Here is a 21,940-nt window from a genome sequence, read left to right on the forward strand (position 1 = left end):
CTGGCCGGGAGACGCTTACCACAGGCAGCTCCTGGCTGGCAGCACAGCAGGGCTCAAGCAGGCTGCCTCCCTGCCATAGCCCCACACCACTTCTGGAAGCGGCTTCAGCTGGCTGCTGCTGGCACATCTCTGTGTGCCCCTTGGGGGTAAGGGAGGCAGCGGGTCTCCATACACTGCCCGTGCCAGCAAGCCCGCAAGCACCACCCCCCGGTTTCTGGCCAATGGAAGCTGTGAGGATGGTGCTGGGGACAGGGGCAGCACACGGAGCCACCACCTCCTCCCACACACCAGGGGCGCGCAGAGACATGCCAGCAGCAGCTGGCCGCTTCCAAGACCGGCGTGCCGCCACGGCAGGCAGACTGGCTGCCTGAGCACCTTACTGTACCACGAGACTTTTAGCGGCCCGGACTAGGAGATCACAAGGGGGCGGAGGAGGCTGGACAGAAATGTTTGATGGGCCAGATCCAGCCCATGGGCCATATTTTGTCCACCCCAATCTAAACTGTCTAGCATTACTCTGAGTGCTTCCTATTGCTCAAATAGCAGCCTCCTTCTGTCCACTAAGGAACTGTGATCTGACATCAACATGTTACACTACACAGAGTACATACTGATTTAATTGCTTATCTATTCTAAACAAGCTCAGGCATTTTTTAAACCCACAAGTCAAAGCTACTTTACATTTAGGTTTTAATCTCAAAGCAAATATCAAGAAGAAGATTTTAATGTCGCTATAGGGTCCATTCATCCCAAATAGCAAAAGGCACTTTACTATTTACTATGGCCCCAAACCTTAATCTACATATCCTGAAAAAGCTTCAACTGGTAGGAAACACAGAGCAGATCATCTTTAACAACACAGGTCTCTATGAAAACACATCCCAGTGCTTCACTACACACACAGACTGCTGAATGAACAAGAGTCCAATTTGAATGTCACATAACAGATACCTCTTAAGTACTGCATAGGATTGGCCTTATTTGCCTGGGAGATCACCTCTCCCTCAGTGACCACAGCCTACCACCACAGCTAGGTACCACAGCAACAGAGAAATTGTTAGAGGGAGTCTCATGAGTGACCAAGACCAAATTTTCACAGGAGCTTGAACTAGACTATGTAACCCACTTACATTAGAGATATGGATGACTGCAGGCCTCACCACTTAGAGACAAGCACAAAATTAATTTCACTAATTTTGCTTTTCCTCAAATTCCTCACATCCGTTCATACCCAAGCATAAAGAAAAAAATCCTATAAATTAATCAAGCTATTTCACCTATAGCCTCAGAAGAGAGAGGCAAATATTGTAATTACTGTTTGTAAATACTTAGAAGGTACATAGATTCTACAGTGATGGGGACTATATAAGTAAGCACCTACTAAGACCCTTCTTCCTGTACAGACTCCCACTGAACTCAGCTTTGTCATCAATTATATTATGCAGTGTGGTACCCAGATTAAAAACAAGTAAGGTCACAAAAATTAATGGGACTCTGCACAGGTCTACGCCTATGGTCCCTTTTGCAGGATTGGGGCCTACAGGATTTACATACAGAAACACAGCCAACTCTGGGGTATAGGGCAGCAATCAAGCAGTACTACACTTGAATACTGGAACAAATCTTAACTAAACAGAAGCATCACAGGAACTAATGTCTATGCAAAGTTAACAAAATTTGGTTTTTAAGGTTCCACCGGTAAAAACTATACACCACTGTTCAATTGGCAGCTTGCAGGCCAGCTCCAGCCATGAGGGTCTTCTGTTTGGTCATCAGGAGGCAATAGGCATCAGCTCTTCCTTCATGCCTCCTGGGAATCAGCAGCCAACCAGAGCTGCAGTAGAAAGTTCTCTGCCCCTCCTGTCAGGAGCCTAGCCTATTCTCACAAGGGGGGGGGGGGGGGAAGGAGCAGTCCCTGTTCACAGGAGGGGAGAGAGGAGGGAGGAGGAGGAGGGAGCAGAAAGAGCTCTGCAGCTCAGGGCTCCTCCATTCCTTCTTCCCCGCCCCCCTTCCTGTGTGCAGGGATACCTCCTCTGATCCCACTCCCTGTCACACCCAGCCAGGAAAGGAAGGTGAAGAACCCCTGTAGCTTCCCCCCTCCCCCCGCTCAGCCTGGAAGGGGAAGGGGGACCTCGCTGCAGGCCCCTTCCCCCCACTCTCCAGCCTGGGAAATGGGGGTGTAGAACTCCAGCAGCCACAGAAGTGAGGCTGAGGGCCACAGCGGATGGGAGGCAAACTGAAAGGGACTGGACAGAGACCAGAGTGGATAAAAATCAATGATTTAAAAAAACACATCTGATTTTTTAATTTAAATTGAATTTTTTGATAAAATTCTTTGAGGAAAAAAAACGTATCTAAAGACAGTTTTAATCAAGATACATTATAGCTCAAAGATATCTCATCATGGAATAGGGATTATAAATTCTAATTCTATAGTATGAGACAATATATTCATGTAATGTTTAAGAAAAGTTTTGTAAATGAGTTCCAACAGTTCATGGATTAAGGACCCAATCTTATGGGGTGCCACAGACTGTTGTATAGATTATTTAGGTTAATCTTTCTATCTACTTAATCTGCTCAGACAAGAAGATACCATTGGAGATGATTCGTTTTGCATTTCTCAAACGGTGGATTTGTGTCTCCAGAGGTAACATGCTTGTTAACAGCAAAAATGTTTTAAAATAAATGAATAATATAGAGAGGTGAGAAATAACAGACCTCGACTCTGTTGTCCCTCTGCAAATTTGTGTACACAGAGTCAATCCCTTGCCTCTCTCTAAAAGTGCAAAGTTTCAAAACGTTCAATGCATAGAAGATTATTGGGGACGGAATAGATCTGGACAAGGAGAAGAAGTCTAGAGATAAATGTGAGAAGCGAGGGACATATGCTTGTTTTGTTAAAATATTATATATTTGCTGCTGAAGAAAAAAAGCAGAATACTTAACATTGTTGTTTTAGTTAAATAAAACCATTTAAATGTCTGTCTGATGATGTTCTTCTCCTAATACAGCATGGTAAGAAAATCCTCCAAATATTAATGATTAATCTGTTGCATTGGAGATAGTTCACCGCCCAATGACTTCATAAATATCTGCTTCAATTACCTTTGGTAAATGAAATAACCAAACAATCATTCATTTTCTGATATAGCTGTAAAACTAATGTGAAAAGTTTTCAAAATAAATCACTGTTTGAAAATGTATAGTGTGTACCTTCTAAAAATGAAATCTACATCTATCTCTGAGTTACGAACAATATGTATTAAGGGTATAACAACCAACAAGAACGCACTTTTATGTAGAAAACAATGATTAAATCAAGACTTCCTGACTAGTGATTTAAATCATGATTTAAATCAAATCCACCCTGACAGAGACACTTCAGTTTACTTTCCCTCTATTTACTGACATGCCATGTATTTAATTTAGAAACTTTTCATTTGCATTTAAATATGTTGGAGCTAGGATATATTGATACACTTCAACTTACAGTGGTACACTTTTAATTAGACTCTTATGCAAAACCAATCAGTAATTGACATGCTTTCATTAGTTAACTTGATTGCAGCTGCACAATCTTTTCGGGTGGGGGGAGGGAGGGAGACGAGATCTAATGTCAAAAGTTCAGGCAATAAAAAAAGATTAGATGTCCATTCTTTTCTCATGAGTTTAACTTCTAATTTTAATTTCATAGTTTTAATATAATTAATACTAATATCATGCTGTTATACAAGCATTACAGTGTATTCGTATAACTATTTGTTTACAGGATTTCAATGGAATATTTTGAGTTTAATAAATACAATCTGGCACACCACTTTTGAAAGGTTGCAACCTCTTCGGTGGCAGGATCACTGGACAGCTAACACCTGAACGGTCCTTTGGCCCACCAACATTTGGATACTGCCTTATCCACCCACCAGAAAATGTAATCGAATACCATTATTATACACTGGACACTGAATTGCAGCTGAACAGGAGATGCCATGGAGCACACATTTTCCAGACTTGATATTTAGACCACTATGCCTCTCCCTTTGATTACTTCCAGAGTTTCCTATTTTAAATCATATTTGTTGTCAAACATGAAGCATAAAATACATCTTAAGGTATTAAGTATCAGAGGGGTAGCCATATTAGTCTGGATCTGTAAAAGTGGCAAAGAGTCCTGTGGCACCTTATAGGCATCTAAAGGTATTAGGTTTTAATCTTTTATCACTTATAAACACAACTGTAAACTAGGAAGTATTTTTGCTTAACTCCCGAATTTGAGCCTATATACATACATTCTATTTCATATATACACACACACACATATATACACACGGGATGTAAATATCCATTAAAAAAGTTAACCAGTTAAACAGTATAAAATTATATTATTTAACCAGTCAACCGTTAACTGAGGTCCCTCCAGATGGACAGCGCAGCCAAGGCTGGGGTGCTGCCAACCCGGCTGGCGCAGCAAGGCCGGGGCTGGGGTCCCCTTGGCTAGCCAGCTGGGATCCCTCTAGCTGGCCAGCAGGGCGCGGCCGGGGCTGGGATCCCTCTGGCCGGCCGGCACATAGCGCTGCTAGGGCTACTCTGGCCAGCGTCCCTCCAGGGTTAACGGTTACGGTCGGTTAACAGTAAGCCTAATGCTTACCAGTTAACCTTTTACATCCCTAATACACACAGAGTCAGGGCACTGAAAACATAATTTACCAAACAGAATGACTGAACTCTGGTGGATGCAGCTATAACATGCCTACTCCCATGCTAATGCAACTTTATCATCTCAGCTTTTATAAGGAAATTCCTTTTCCAGGCATAGTTGTTCATACCACAGATAAGGCTGGAAGTGAACCTCTAAAATCACCTACTTCAGCCCCTGCAACAAGTAGGAAAACATGAGTCAGTGGAACTTTTAGCAGATTACAGAGATCAAACTATGCTGGCCTTGAACCACATCAAACTGCACACCTAATATGATCAGGTACTATTACAGTGCCTGTCCCACATTGACACAGCAGTCTCCAGCTGTACAATTCAGTGAGAACCCTCCCCAACACAAGATGGGAACCACTGAATTTAGCCACCAATGGTTCTGACTAACCTGCAATGTGAAGAGTTGTTGCTAAGGGCGTCGGAGCCCTTTAAGAGCGTTTTGACAATAAAACCTTTCTAAGTCGGGTGCACAAATTCAGTAATACAAGTAATGTCTGAAAATACTTGTTCAGTCTCTGTTCCCATTCAATTCTTATCCTTTTCAGATGAAATTGTTGGTGCTTGACACTTCCCAGGATTAGATCCTAGAGATAATCTCTTATGGATAGCACTTCCCCTTCCATTTAAAATTGTTAAACATCCCCACTGCAAGTATTGGAGTGTTTACATAGAAAGTAATACCAGGAAAGTGTATTTTAATCTGAAGGTAGGAGTGGTAGAGAAGCCACCATATATTTGCTTTCCTCCTCCACAAGCAGAAATTTCTTCCAGGAAAATTCTCGATACATTTAACTTCAGCTAAGATCTTCTTATTTATGGGGTACTAAAATTCAGTTTGTTTAGTGAATATGGCCAGTAGCCCTTTCAAAGAAACCAAATTAATGTGTATGTTGTTTATCATGTGACAATCTTGACACCTCACAAAATACACTTAAAGCTAAAAATTTTAAATATACCACAAATCTCAAAGATCTTCAAGCCTTTGTGAGTTAATTCTGTGGCAGGACATAAGAAAAGATTTTCCAGGAAAAAAAAATAAATTCCAGCAACACCATTTTGCGTTAAATGCGTCAAGGACCAAAACCCTCATGGCCCTCTAAACTACAGTCCTGATCCCATACACAGCTTCACACAGGCAGACCCTTGCACCCACACAGAACCCTGCTGGTTTCAATGACAGTGCACCCATGCGGAGTAGCTTGCAAAATCAAGGTCTAACAGGGCAAAATAGTATATACTATTAAAAGCTTAACATGAAACCCTTAGTGAAACAACATATTTATCAACTTCTAAAATAACTTAGCTGTAGTTGTGACCCTAAGTCTACATTATACATGTTTTAAAAGCAAGCGTTTATTTATACATGTTTTAAAACTATACATGTTTTAAAAGCAAGCGTTTTTTAATTATTAACTTGCCCTGAGGACTTGGGATGCATTTGTGGCCAGTACAGCTACTGAAAAAGACGGTTAACGTGTCTGGGGATGGAGCAGAAATCCTCCAGGGACATCTCCATGAAGCTCTCCTGGAGGTACTCTAAAAGCCTTTGCAGAAGGTTTCTGGGGAGAGCAGCCCTTCTCCGTCCTCCATGGTAGGACACTTTACCAAGCCATGCTAGTAGCAAGTAGTCTGGTATCACTGCATGACAAAACCTGGCAGCGTATGCTCCCGGTGTTTGCTGGCATTCAAGCAACATCCATTCTTTATCTCTCTGTGTTATCCTCAGGAGAGTGATATCGTTCATGGTAACCTGGTTGAAATATGGGAATTTAATTAAGGGGACCTGTTAGAGGTGGCCGTTCCTGCCGGGCTGTTTGCCTGTGGCTGAAAAGAAATCCTCCTTGCAGTTAGCCAAGCTGGGGGGAGGGGGGGGAGGAGGGCACCACTGGCGCTGAGCTGTTTGCGTTTGGCTAGCAGGGATCTTCCCTGATACCAGCCAGGCGGTGGGGGGAAGGGAAAAGTGATCATCCCAGAGAATTGGATGGGGGGAAGGGGTTAGTTTGGTTTCTGCTGCTGCACGTTAACATGAAAACCGCAGCACTAACTGGCCAATTCAACGGGCTTTGCTTGGTATGGGAAAGGAGGGGGCTGCTGTTATGAAGGCTGCAGAAGCCGAAAGTCTATGGCTTACCATGGCCGCCTGCAAGCCGAATCCTGTTGCCCGGCACTGCGTGTGTGATCTCTGACACCAAAGCCGCAGGCACTCAATATAAGATGCAAAATGCGACCTTGTACCAAAACCACATGTGCTATGTAATGTGAATAGCGTTGTTCACCGTGAAAGAGTATAGCCATTGTTCTGTAAAAATGTATCTTTTTAAATACTTCACTCCGTTTTTTTCCTCCCGCAGCTGCAAATGTTTCAAGCCTCCCTCCTCCGTCCCAAAGGCTATCTCAGATAAGGCGGCAAAAAAAAAAAAAAAAAAAAAACACACATGTGCGATGAAATGTTCTCTGACCTCATGCAGTCATCCAGCACTGACAAAGCTCGGCAGAATGTGTGGAGGGACACAGTAGCACAGTACAGGAAAGCAGCCAATGAACGTGAGGACAGGAGGGACAATTGAGATGAGAGGTGGCAGCAGGAAGATCAGAGGAGGCAGGATGCAAGGCTGGGGCTACCGCGGGATCAAATGGACATGCTCCGGCATCTGGTGGAGGTTCAGGAACGGCAGCAGGATCACAGACTGCCGCTACAGCCCGTTTAACCGCCCTCCCTCTTCCCCAATTTCCATAGCCTCCTCGCCCAGATGTCCAAGAACGTGGGGAGGGAGGAGGCGGTGGCTCCGGGCACCCAACCACTCCACCCCAGTGGAGAGCCAAAGCAACAGAAGGCTGTCATTCAACAAGTTTTGAAGTGGCCTTTTCCTTCTCTCCTACCTCCTCCCACACCCCACCCGGGCTACCTTGTGAGTTATCTCCCTATTTTTATAATCAGTTAATAAAGAATACCTGGTTTTTAAATGATAGTGACTTTATTTCCTTTGCAAGTAAGCTGTGATTGAAGGGGGGAGGGCGGGTGGGTGGCTTACAGGGAATTTAGAGGCAATCAAGGGGGCGGGTTTTCATCAAGGAGGAACAGACAGAAGTATCACATGGTACCCTGGCCAGTCATGAAACTGGTTTTCAAAGCTTCTCTGGTGCGCACCGCTTCCTGCTGTGCTCTTCTAATCACCCTGGTGTCTGGCTGTGCATATTCAGCGGCCAGGCGATTTGCCTCAACCTCCTACCCCGCCATAAACGTCTCCCCCTTGCTCTCACAGAGATTGTGGAGCACACAGCAAGCAGCAATAACAATGGGAATATTGGTTTCGCTGAGGTCTGAGCAAGTCAGTAAACTGCACCAGCAACTCTTTAAACGTCCAAATGCACACTCTACCACCATTCTGCACTTGCTCAGCCTACAGTTGAACAGCTCCTTACTACTATCCAGGGTGCCTGTGTACAGCTTCATGAGCCATGGCATTAAGGGGTAGGCTGGGTCCCCAAGGATAACTATAGGCATTTCAACATCCACAACAGTTATTTTCCGGTCTGGGAAGTAAATCCCTTCCTGAAGCCATTTAAACAGACCAGAGTTCCTAAAGACGCGAGCACCATGCACCTTTCCCGGACATTCCACGTTTATGTTGGTGAACGTCCCTTGTGATCCACCAGTGCTTGCAGCACCATTGAAAAGTACCCCTTGCGGTTTATGTACTGGCTGCCCTGGTGGTCTGTAGAACTGATCAATGAAATTGTTTTTAATTGTTCACTTTATTAATATAACTTCATAAGCAAAGTTTTATGAATGAAACAACATTCACTCATAAAACCAGTTACCCCAATAACTGGCTAATTGAGTTTCACTTTCAATCCAATTGCTGCTTAAATTGCTGAAACTTACACTGTTTCAACATTGTAACTTCTGCTCACTGTTTGTCATTATACTTGTCTCTATTGTAATTTCTGTTCACTGTTTGCTATTCCTTACACTTGTCCATATTGTAACTCAAACTCCATTTTAACTTGTCCCAAACTCCATTTTAAAATGCCCACTTCATTTTGTAAAACCTTGCTGCAACCTTCATTTTTGCAAAACCCTGCTGTAATCTTATTAGTTTAATGTGTGAATGAGGTATGGATGGATGATGGAATCAACCTCCAGCCCCAGCCTGTCCTGATGAAATAAAGTGTAAACACCCAATGGCTGAAGATGCAGACAACAGCGCTGACAAAGTAAGAGGAGTCCACCCTCAAAAGAAAAGAACAAAAGTACAATTGAAGAAACATCAAAGCCAGGTCCTAGGCTGAAAGTCATGTCTGCAATAGACGGGTGATCAATCACACTGGACCCAGAGGCAGCGTGACACAGCAAGACCTATAGACTCTAGATTCAAACTAAAGCCTACAAAAAGGATGGGTGAGATGGAAAACTTTGAAGGGTAACATTCTGCTGCCAACATGGAAAGGCATCGGTGCATTCCCAACATAAACCCAGCTCTTCCTTGTGCCCCGCTTTCCTGGACAGTTAGCCACCACAAGCTACAAACCCAAGCCACAAACTCAAGCTACATTCAGGACTGGTAACTATACAGCAGCTGCAGAACCTGTGTGTGTATGAACGAACGTGTGAATGAATGTGAAACTGAATGAAATGTTACAGCTGTAACTGACTGCCTACTATGATTCTTTTTGTATTCACAATAAGTGTGACATTTTGTCTTATCGCCTTTAATAAGATCCTGCTGGTTTTTATTTTATTGGTGTAACAGGTCCGGTCCCAAGATAGGGATATGCATTCCGTCTATAGCCCCACCACAGTTAGGGAATACCATTGCAGCAAAGCCATCTACTATGACGTGCACATTTCCCAGAGTCCCTACCTTTGATAGAGGCAGCTCAATGATAGCATTGGCTACTTGCAACACAGCAACTCCCACAGTAGATTTGCCCACTCCAAATTGATTACCGACTGACCAGTAGCTGTCTGGCGTTGCAAGCTTCCACAGGGCTATCGCCACTCGCTTCTCAACTGTGAGGGCTGCTCTCATCTTGGTATTCTTGCGCTTCAGGGCAGGCGAAAGCAAGTCACAAGGTTCCATGAAAGTGCCCTTATGCATGTGAAAGTTTCGGAGCCACTGGGAACCATCCCAAACCTGCAACAGTATGCAGTCCCACCAGTCTGTGGTTGTTTCCCAGGCCCACAATCGGCGTTCCATGGCATGAGCCTACCCCATTAACACCATGATCTCCAAATTGCCGGGGACCGCGGTTTTAGAGAAATCTGTGTCCATGTCCTCAGCACTCGAGTCACTGCATTACCGTCGCCTCCTTGCATGGTTTTTCAGGTTCTGGTTCTGTATAAACTGCACCATAATGTGTGAGGTGTTCACAATGATCACAACTGCTGCGGTGAGCTGAAAGGGCTCCACGCTTGCCGTGCTATGGCGTCTGCTCGGGGAATCCAGGGAAAAGGGCTTGAAACGATTGTCTGACGTTGCTTTCATGGAGGGAGAGTTGACTGATGACATTTACCCACAACCACCAGTGACAAATTTTTGGCCCCATCAGGCATTGGGAGCTCGGCCCAGAATTCCAATGGGCAGCAGGGACTGCGGGAACTGTGGGATATCTACCAACAGTGCACCACTCGGAATGTCGACGCTTGCCACAGTACTGTGGACACACACTGCCAAGTTAATGTGCTTAGTGTGGACGCATGCACTCGACTTTATACAATCTGTTACCAAAAATTGAATTCTGTAAAATCAGAGCAATTTCGTAGCGTAGACATACTTAGACTCCCTGAATGCCCACTGGCACAGGGCCTAGCATACCGTAACTCACAAGGCCTGACACACTCATTTCCCCTAACATGCTGTTGTTATACGAGTCTAAAAGGCACATTGTAAGGAATTCATATGTAAACCAGTGACACACTGGTTCTGAAAACCATCACTTTGATGTATGTACTGGTTATGTATACTTGTCAAGCGATTAAAAAAATTAATCGTGATTAATCGCACTGTTAAACAATAACAGAATATCATTTATTTAAATATTTTTGATGTTTTCTACATTTTCAAATATTTTTATATACATTTATATAATATACATTATACATTTATATACATATATACATTTTAATATTTATTACAAACAATACAAAATTTACAGTGCTCGCTTTATATTTGTATTTTGATATACACATATTTGCACTGTAAAAAAACCCAAAAGAAATAGTATTTTTCCAATTCCCCCATTACAAGTACTGTAGTGCAACCTCTTTATCATGAAAGTTGAACTTACAAATGTAGAATTATGTATTAAAAAAACTACATTCAAAAACAAAACAGTGTAAAACTTGATAGCCTACAAGTCCACTCAGTCCTATTTCTTATTCAGCCAATCGCTCAGACAATCAAGTTTGTTTATATTTGCAGGAGATAATGCTGTCCGCTTCTTGTTTACGTCACCTGTCGTAGCCAACATCGCACAATATTTACATGCCAGATGCGCTAAAAATTCATATGTCTCTTCATGCTTCAATCACCATCCCAGAGGACACGAGCCCATGCTGATGACGGATTCTGCTCGATAACGATTCAAAACAGTGCGGACCAATGCATGTTCATTTTCATCATCTGAGTCAGATGACACCAGCAGAAGATGGACTTTCTTTTTTGGTGGTTCGGGTTCGGTAGTTTCTGCTTTGGAGTGTTGATCTTTTAAGACATCTGAAAGCATGCTCCACACCTCGTCCCTCTCAGATTTTGGAAGGCACTACAGATTCTTAAACCTTGGGTTGAGTGCTGTATCTATCCTTAGAAATCTCACATTGGTACCTTCTTTGCATTTTGTCAGATCTGCTGTGAAAGTGTTCTTAAAATGGAACAACATGCGCTGGGTCATCATCTGACACTGCTGTAACATGAAATATATGGAGGAATGTGGGTAAAACAGAGCAGGAGGCATACAATTGTCACCCAAGGAGTTCAGTCACGAATTTAATTAATGCATTTTTTTTAAACGAGCGTCATTTGCATGGAAGCAAGTCTTCTGGAATGGTGGCCGAAGCATGAAGGGGGCATACGAATGTTTAGCATATCTGGCATGTAAATACCCTGCAATGCTGGCTTCAGAAGTGCCATGTACATTTTCAGGTGACATTGTAAACAAGAAGCTGGCAGCATTATCTCCCGTAAATGTAAACAAACTTGTTTGTCTTAGTGATTGGCTGAACAAGAAGTAGGATTGAGTGGACTTGTCGGCTATCAAGTTTTACACTGTTTTGTTTTTGAGCGCAGTTATGCAACAACAACAAAATCTACATTTGTAAGTTGCACTTTCATGATAAAGAGATTGCACTACAGTACTTGTATGAAGTGAATTGAAAAATACTATCTTTTGTTTATCATTTTTACAGTGCAAATATTTGCAATAAAAATAATAATATAAAGCGAGCACTATACACTTCGTACTCTGTGTTGTAATTGAAGTCAATATATTTGAAAATGTAGAAAAATATCCAAAAACATTTAATAAATTTCAACTGGAATTCTATTGTTTAACAGTGCAACTAAAACTGCGATTAGTCACAAATAATTTTAGTAATCGCGATTAATTTTCGTAGTTAATCGCATGCGTTAACTGCAATTAACCGACAGCCCTAACAAACAATTGTGTATGTGCTGGAAATATGTTCTTAAAACGCAGGCTGGAGGCAGTGCATAAATCCAATCTGTCCTGGACAAAGGAATGTGGATTCATCTGTGTAACCAGCTTCATTACAAGGAAGGGACAGTGAAAGCACATTCACATACAAAGTAAACAAAGCATTCAAATCAACAAGCAGCATCTTAGCAAGTACAAGGGGGCCCAGAATTTGCACCCAGGAATCTTGAGGCAGACACAATGGTCTTTGGATACTATAAGAGGAGCAAAAAGACATTTTAGTTATCCATCACTCAGGGGACACTGGGTACAGCAACCTCTGAATCTGTGAAACTTGGACCCCCAGCCTGGACGGCTAGAGATATTGGTGACTTGATGTAAGAAAGAAAATTGCTGAGGCAAAGATCATAACTTGCTACAATTAAATTTAAGTCATGAGAAAGCGTTTTGTTTTGTTTATAACTACTGTATACTTGTCTCTTTCTTGTGCTTAATATCACTTAAATCTCTGTTCTTTGTTAATAAATCTATTCTTATTTTATTAAAAACCACCTTCATGCTGGGTATTAAAGTAACGTGTGACTCTTCAGCTAGCTCTGTCTCTCTGGGGGCAGCAAATTTAGTAATTTTTTTGTGTTCAGTGAGAGAGACTAGACACTCCAGAGACACATCTCTGGGAGAATCTGGGTTCACTGTATGTTACCTGCAAGTCAAGATTTAGACTGGCAGGAGTTTGGTGGTGAAGCAGACAGAATGGTCTGGCAGTGAACACACAGTCTAATCCCCAGCAAAGCTCTCACCTGGTAACACAGCGGCTTACAGTTCTGGCTGTCCTGATCAGAACATCACAGTTGTATCTTATAATATACATATGTGTTTTTAAAAGAAGTGATACTATGCTGTTTTCTGATGCAATTAAGACAGATTAGCACAGGTAGTAATAAGAAAAGAACTGGATGGTCCCAGAATTCATAATGGGATATGTGCCTTTCATTTCTACATTACTGGCTTTAACCCAACCCCGGTCAGAGTTTAGCAAGTGCCCGACAAAACTTTTTGGTAGCCTAACAGCAAGTTAGAGTTAGAGAAGTTAGAGAACAAGTGTCTATGGCTCAAAACTATCACAGCCAGCACGCAAACGAATCAAAACACCAATATTCTGCTGGCCATCTCAGGTGAAAAACTAAAGATTGAATGGGAACAGAGACTAAACTAGTCTCTCATCCTAGCAATTGCTCTCTAGCGCAGGTCTGAGGCACAGTGGCACTAGCAAGTGAAGGACAAATTTGTGCCACTGTTTCTGCAGTATTTAGGGTGCCTAGCCAGCAAGTGTGAAAAATCAGGACAGGAGAGTAATAGGAACCTATATAAGAAAAAGCCCCAAGCACCAGGACTGTCCCCATAAAATCGGGGCATCTGGTCACCCTAGCGATATTTGCTGTGTGTAACTGAAAGATCTCACTCTCCAGAGTCATCATCATGTTTTTATGAGCGTGCCACACAGAAAGGGAAGGGAATAACAATTCTCCCTATTTTCTGACACCTCTACCTTCTTTAATTTGCTACTACAGTACCTTGCCTTTATTATAATTGAATTGTTTACATTGAAAAGACAGATCATCACAGGAACCCAGGATTAACCATACCCCATCAGGCCACTGGTCCGGTACTAGTGGCCCATATCCAAAGCGTTTACAGGTAGATTAGAAAGCAAGAATTGTGCAGTGCAGCGCACGGTGGGTAGGGGTGGAGAAAGGGGGAGGCCTTCCTCACACCTCCAGTGAGGGTGAGCACGCCAAGCAGGAGAGATCGACCCCCTTTTCCCAATATTCACGGCTACAAATGCCCGCTGAAAATGGCTAGAGACCAGTGTAAAAACAGTAAACCAGCTTCTTCCCACCACCCGCAGCCCCCGCGTGATGCTGCGTCACCTCGCCCGCCTTGCTCCTCCTCGGGCCCGACGGGGGCGGGTACGGGGGGGGGTGTCACAGATTCAGGGCCTAGTTGCGGGGGGGGGGGGCAGTTCACTGTCACACCGACGTTTGGCCAGACCCACTGAACAGCCACGCGAACCGAAGCACGAGGCGGGGCCGCTGCCGGGCCCCGGCGGCCGCCCCGGGCTGGCGGGAGGGGGCGGGCCGCGGGCCGGGAGAAGGGGTGGGGGGGTCCCCAGGCTCACACCGCCACGCGTCAGCCGCGCCCGGCCCACCTTGCTGTCATCCATGGGAGCCGCCAGGCCTGGCCCCGGAGCAGCCGCTCGCTCGCCCGCCCGCCCGCGGCCCAGGCAGCCGCCGCACGAACAGCCGAGGGCCCGCGCCAGCAGAGTCCGCCCCGGGCTGGCCGGTCACAGCGGCGCCAGGGCAGCCGACACAGCTCCTCGCCCCGCCCAGGAACAGGCCCCAGCCCGCTCCATCGCGCGCCGCGCGCTTGCTGGCTTTCTTTCCAGCCCCGCCCCGCTGCTCCCCTCAGCGGCGGGCGGGGGGAGCGCTGGGCGGGTGCATCCTGGGAATTGGAGTTTTGTTTTCCTCCGGCAGCCTCCGCAGTCTGGGCAGGCCGCTCGGCCGGAGAACTGCAGCTCCCGTGGGGCCAGGCGCCGGGCGGACGCTGCGTGGCGCGGCGCACCCTGGCCGTGGTAGTTTTGAGCCGTAGGGGAGCTGATAAGGTAGGAGGAGGAGCCGCCAAAATGAAAACTACGTTTCCCAGAAGCCAGCGACGGGGACCGGCCCGTACAGGGCTTGCCGGTCTAAATCGGGCAGATACCAGGTCGCTGTATGTCTGCGGCAGCTATCTTGGTGAAGAGAGGGGAGCCTCCAGCAGGAATGGCTGCAGAGCACCGCTGAGCTAATGGGTGGCATCTCCTGGCGCCACCTCCCTGCACCACAAAGCACCTGGGAATTAAACATTCAATCCAAGTGAAGCTGTGACACTGCAAACCACATCCCTTCCTCTCCAGCAATCGCCCCTCCACGTACACACGCACACACACACACTTGCTCCCGGGGCCTCACTGACACTAGCCTCCTGGCCAGGGCAGAGCAAACATCCCGACAGAAAACCAAAAACCACTTGCCATGCTAGAGCAACGCCAGTCACACCGACCTCTGACTCCTTGGGAAGAACAAAACAACAGTCAGCTGGACTGCTGTAGTGCCATACACAGAACTATTATGCTATGAGACTGGCAGTGTGCAATGAAATGTAAATGTAATAAAACAGCAATAATAATAATGGGTGATTTAAATAATTTAAACTAATCACAATTCACATCAGGATAAAGTGTAGAGAAATATTTCTATTTTCACTGAATGTATGGATTATGTATTAGTACATAAACTACATTATTACCTATAACTGGTGTCATAGAGGCTTGGAATAAATATCATGACTGGAGTATTGATATAGAGGGGTATAGCTTGTTCAGGTATAGCAGGCAAGGGGGAAAAGGGAGGAGATGTTTCCTTATGCATCAAGAATATATACACTTTTTCTAGGGTCGAGAGGCAGGTGAGAGGCAGACCAGTTGAAAGTCTTCGGGTAAAGATAAAATGAGAAAAATTAGGAGTGATGTCATGGTAGAGGTCTATGATACACCACCAAATCAGGAAGAGGAGGTGGATGAGGCATTTCTAAAACAAATAACAGAAATATCCAAAACACAAGACCTGGTAATAATGGGGAACTTTAATTCCCCATACATCTGTTGGAAAAGTAATATAGCAAAACACAAAATTTCCAATAAATTCTTGAAAGGTATTGTGGACAATCTTGTTTCAGAAAGTGCAGGAAGTAACCAGAGTCACAGCCATATAGACTTTATTCTGACCAGCTGGGAGGAATTGACTGACTCTAAAGGTGGATGGCAATTTGGGTGAAATTTCATGATTCTAGGGAAAGAAAGAAGTGAGAGCAGAAGAATAAGTACAATGGACTTCAAAAAAGCAGACTTTAACAAATTCAGAAAACTGATAGGTAAGGTCCCATGGGAAGCAAATCTAAGAGATAAAGGAGTACAGGAGAGTTTATAAAATTGTCGGATGACACCAAGCTGGGAGGGGTTGTAAGCACTTTGGAAGACAGAATTAGAATTCAGAATAACCTTGACAAATCAGAGAATTGAAATCAACCAGATGAAATGCAATAAAGCCAAGTGCAAAGTACTACAACAAGTACAAAATGGGAACTACAAAATGGGAAATGACGTCTGAAAAGGATCTGGAATTTATAGTGGTCACAAATTGAACATGAGACAATAGTGTCATGTAGTTGCAAAAAAGGCTAACATCATTTGTGATGTGTTAACAGGAGTGTCGTATGTAAGACAGAGGAGGTAATTGTCCTGCTCTACTCAGCAATGGTGAGGCCCTCAGCTGATGCACCACACTCCATTAGAGATATGAACAAATTGGAGGGAGTCCAGAGGAGAGTGACAGAAAGTTTAGAAAACCTGAGCTACGAGGCAAGGTTAAAAAAACTGGGCATGTTTAGTCTTGAGAAGAGAACACCGAGGGCTCGTATACACTGAAAACTTACATCAGCATAGGTCTCACAGGGGTGTGAAAAATTCACCCCACTGAGAAATGTAGCTATGCCGACCTAACCCCCAGTGGAGACAGAGCTAGATCAATATAAGAACTTTTCTGTCAATCTAGCTACCACCTTTTGGGGAGGTGGATTAACTACAGCAAAAACAGAAAGTGTCTATACTGAAGCACTACCGTGGCACAGCTGTACTGCTATAGCATTTTAAGTGTGGGTATACCTTGGATTGGGGACCTGATAATGGTCTTCAAATACGTTAAGGGTTGTTATAAAGAGGATGGTGACCAGCCATTCTCCCTGTCCACTGAAGATAGGACAAGAAGTAATGGGCTTAATCTGCAGCGAGGGAGATTAGGTTAGATATTGGGGAAAACTAGAGATAGCCAGACAGTGATGCCCAGGTTAGGTTTCTGTCCCTTTCTTCAGGGCTGTGTTTATTGTCTTCACAACCAAAGAAAGAAAAGAGTGCAAAAAGCAACACAAACAACAGCCTGGTTAGGAGTTCAGACTGGGGCCATCTGACCTCCATTAGTTACCAGGTAGGGCTGTCTCCAACCTAAGGGCAGGCACAACAACCCTAGTTACCAGGATGGTGAATCAAGCTGAATCTTCCCTCCACCCCTTTGTGGGTCTGAGTTCTTTTTTATATTGTCCAGCTGAGATTCTGAGCCAATCCGTGTGATGCTGATCAGCTATCACTGTCAGCTGATTCCCATTACCTGTCTGCTGGGCTTCTCTGGAACTGGGTTGGCTGCTCCCTGTTCCCACCACTGGACTATTAAAGGGGCAGATTGCCATGTTGCACACCTCCACCCCAAGAGTGGCATCACGTATACCAAAGCCCTTCCCCTCCGCCCCATCCTGTGAAAAAAAGTCCACATTCCCATGGGTGGTTCCAGGTTCGTGGTGAACTGTAAACATATTTAGCTGCAGGGCTAGGTACCATTGTATCAGCCCAGGATTAGTCTCCCACATGGCATGCAGTCACTGCAGTGGGGCATGGTTGGTGATGAGAGTGAAGAGTGCTCCGAGTGAATAATACTTCAGGGCCTCAATGGCCCACTTTATTGCCAGGCACTCCTTTTCAATCACCACATAATTTTGTTCCTGGGTTAGAAATGTTATGCTCACATATAATATGGGGTGCTCCCCATCTTCAAACACCCGAGAGTCAACAACTCCCAGACTCACTAGAAACTAGGCCTCTGCTTGCTTGAAAGGTACATTCCTCAAACGTAGCCTGTGTTTCAAGCTGGCAACGAAACAGACTGAAAGCGTGTTGCATTTAGCTCAGGGGCGGGCAAACTTTTTGGCCTGAGAGCCACATTGGGTTTCCAAAATTGTATGGAGGGCCAGTTAGGGGAGGCTGTGTCTCCCCAAACAGCCAGGTGTGGCCCAGCCCCCACCTCCTATCCGACCCCCCTGCTTCTTGCCCTGACGGCTGCCCTGGGACTCCTGCCCCATCCAACCCTCCCTGTCCCTTGACGGACTCCCCCCCTGGGACTGCTACCCCATCCACCAACCCCTGCTCCCTGTCCCCTGACCACACCCTGTCGCCCCATCCAACCCCCCCCTCCTTCCTGACTGCCCCCCCCGGGACCCCTGCCCCATCCACCTACCCTGTTCCCCGCCCTCTGACCGCCCCGACCCTTATCCACACTCCCACCCCTGACCACCCCCCTCAACTCCCCTACCCTCTATCCAACCCCTCCTCTCCCTGCCCCCTTACCGTGCTGCCTGGAGTACCAGTGGCTGGCGGCGCTACAGCCGCGCCGCCCAGAGCAGTGGGTCAGGCTGCGGCTCTGCAACTGCGCTGCCCGGCCACCCAGAACATTGCGCCGGCAGCACGCTGAGGCTGCGGGAGCGGAGGAGGGGCCTCCCAGGCCAGCAGCTCAGGGGCCGGGCAGAAGGGTCCCACAGGCCGGATGTGGCCCACAGGCTGTTGTTTGCTCACCTCTGATTTAGCTGGATGGCTTTTTATTTGTGAACTTTTCACACAACTCTATTCACAATAACATCCCATGACTTAATTCTTCATGTCATATGTACAGCTGTTAGGGATTAAGAACAGGGGATTTTCCCCTGAATTGAAGACCTATCTCATGAAGGGGAGGCATGTATCCTTTCTTTCTGATGTGAGAGGCCAAGTGCTTTGCACAACGCTCAGTGTTTGCCTCTCCAGAAATGCTGCTTACGTCATCCCAACTCTAAGGAAATTCAAAGGGAAGAGATGGTCAATGTGGCAACAAAAAGAGTATCAGCTGAGGGGGCACCAGGTCAAGCACTTGACCATACTTGGAGAAAGTAGTTGAACTATACATTTGCTGGTTCACTCTGATTGTGTGTACTTATACTAAGCCAGATCCTTGGCCCTGTTCTGGCCATTTTACCCCACTCTGGAAGGGCCATGGGGCCAGAAGGCAGGTATAACAAGCCAGGTGGGGGGGAAATTACAGGGTGGCAGAGAGCCAACATACCGAGCTCTAGACCACCCTACATCTGCACTGCACACTTCTTTCGGCATGTAGAGTAGACACAGCCTCTGTTGAAGCATGGCCAGGGGAAAGGACCATAGATTGAGTGCTGATGCATAAATGCCACTAGGTTTAAATTAAAGCAGCCTCGGGTCAGTTGCCTTCAACAGGCTCTCCCATGCTCCTTTCACTGTTCCCTGCCAACGAACTGCCCCCTTCAGAACTCAGAAGCACAGCCCCCAGCCTCAGGCCAGGCTAAGCACAGACTCCCTGAGTGACTTAACTTCAAATTATTAAACTTTTCAGCATTGAAAAGATAAGGATGTGTTTTCAGTGTGATTTTTACAGACCTGGATGTGTGTAGTGTGGTTGTGGATGTGCATGTATATTAGAAGTGAAAAGGAGTTTGTTGTGGAGCTGAGAAGTTTGCAGGTGGGTTTGGATATTATGATGTCTAGGTACTATGGAATGTGAATTGAGGTTAGTGAGTGTTGGGGTGTAATTTTGCCTTAACTCGTGCCATTTTGGCCAATGCACCAGGGACTCAATAGGAACTGTAGAGCCAAAAGCACAAGTTTCTACAGCTTGAGCTAAACAGCCAGACTCAGATGGTATGTGGATTGGACACATAAAACCCACTAATCAATAGGTTACAATTGCACTGACAGGAATTTATTTTGAGCAACGTTAGCTCCAAGTTAACAAAGATTTTTACGTATGAATTATTACACTTATATATGGATTGCACGTGGTGGTTATAAGCTAGCCAGAGTGATTCACACCAAACAAACATTGGTTTGCATTAATCCCAATGACACAAATGTCATAAGCAATAATTATTGTCAAGTTACAGCAGCTCCCTGTTCAAGTAAATTACATTTCCTGAACTCGGAGTTCTGCTTTTCACTTAGGACTGCAGATCTAAAGAGACTTTGAGGTCTATAATTGAGTTGGGTTCAGCAGTGGTACAACTGTTTAAAATCTTTACCTGTGTCAGCATGACTGAAATGAGATAAAACTCATTGGGAGCTTTGCCACTGTGTGCTTGCATTACCCTGACATTATAAAGAGATGTTTCATCCTTTTTTATTATTATTACTATTTGCTCAATCTTTTTTTTTAATTTGAACAAATGGAAGGCCACATGTTGTTATATCCCTCACCTCAGAAACTGAAATAAGCATAATTCTTTTAACATATTAATGTTAACATCCTGAACTTGATGGAAATCGCTTGTTTATGGTGCCCCATTGTTGAGTAGAAACAGATTTTGAGGCCTTGGAGATCAGTTTCCCAATGGATGAGAAATTGGTGAAGCAGAGTCAGGGTATTTTCTCAGTGAAACTTATTTATTTACAAAAAGTATACAGATCCTAATTCCTTGAACAGGGGTGGTAACAAACTATACACAGGCAATCCTTGCAGCCTCTCTCTTTTTCTTGAAAGGCAATGGAAAATCAAGGCCATTGTTTTTCAGGGGACTGAGAAGTGTATATCTTTAAATCTGATACCCTATGCTGGTTTCATTTTTGAACATAAAAAAAATTCTACGTTTTTCACTTTTCAGAATCTATTGACACTGAGAAGATGGAGGAATCTTTGCATTTATTGTGATTTCTGTGGCTTAGAAGGTTAAAAGTTCATATTGCTAGTCACTTGGGAGTGGCACAAAAATATTCACACACACTTTTTTTTATTCATACAAGTAGGCCAAAAGTGTACCAGGGTCTTTAGCAACAGTAAGAAGATAGTAAGGTCCCTGGCCCAATGAGTTAACAGTCTAAATAAACACATGTATAAGTCCATACTGAAGGGAGCAATGTGGGGGAAAAGAGTGTGATGTGATTGAGCACCAAGTCGGTACTGTCAATAAGGGTTTCTACTTAGAAAGTACGCAATTTGAGACCAGGACCATCTTTATGTTATGTGTTTGTAAAGCACCTACTTCATGACTGAGGCTCCTACGTGCTACTATAATAAAACAAATAATAAATAATATTAATAATTAATAAATAAACCCTGAGGCCTAGAAATATTGGTTTGGCACCCAGAGGAGTATACCCTGCCAACCCAACTCAATATGGAAAATACAGGCAAATCAATAATTATCATGAATGGCATAAAGGGGTTCTCAAAAGAGTTTAGTTGCTCTGCACAGAATCATAGAATCATAGAATATCAGGGTTGGAAGGGACCTCAGGAGGTCATCTAGTCCAACCCCCTGCTCAAAGCAGGACCGATCCCCAATTACATCATCCCAGCCAGGCTTTGTCAAGCTTGACCTTAAAAACTTCTAAGGAAGGAGATTCCACCACCTCCCTAGGTAATGCATTTCAGTGTTTCACCACCCTCCTAGTGAAAAAGTTTTTCCTAATATCCAACCTAAACCTCCCCCACTGCAACTTGAGACCATTACTCCTTGTTCTGTCATCTGCTACCCCTGAGAACAGTCTAGAGCCATCCTCTTTGGAACCCCCTTTCAGGTAGTTGAAAACAGCTATCAAATCCCCCCTCATTCTTCTCTTCCGTAGATTAAACATACCCAGTTCCCTCAGCCTCTC

General features: G+C 44.7%; 1 protein-coding gene across 1 annotated transcript in view; it reads right to left on the reverse strand.

Moving 5' to 3' along the window:
• The window catches only part of CREBL2 (cAMP responsive element binding protein like 2), a 38,282-nt gene extending 23,583 nt beyond the window's left edge, over positions 1 to 14,699 (reverse strand). The window contains exon 1 of the mRNA XM_074936259.1: positions 14,576 to 14,699. Within this exon, the coding sequence (XP_074792360.1) occupies positions 14,576 to 14,590 (15 nt within the window). The 5' untranslated portion in view covers positions 14,591 to 14,699. The remainder of the gene's footprint in view (positions 1 to 14,575) is intronic.
• Positions 14,700 to 21,940: the final 7,241 nt, after the last annotated feature.

The sequence above is a fragment of the Natator depressus genome, chromosome 1, assembly GCF_965152275.1.
Source record: "Natator depressus isolate rNatDep1 chromosome 1, rNatDep2.hap1, whole genome shotgun sequence".
Taxonomy (NCBI): domain Eukaryota; kingdom Metazoa; phylum Chordata; order Testudines; family Cheloniidae; genus Natator; species Natator depressus.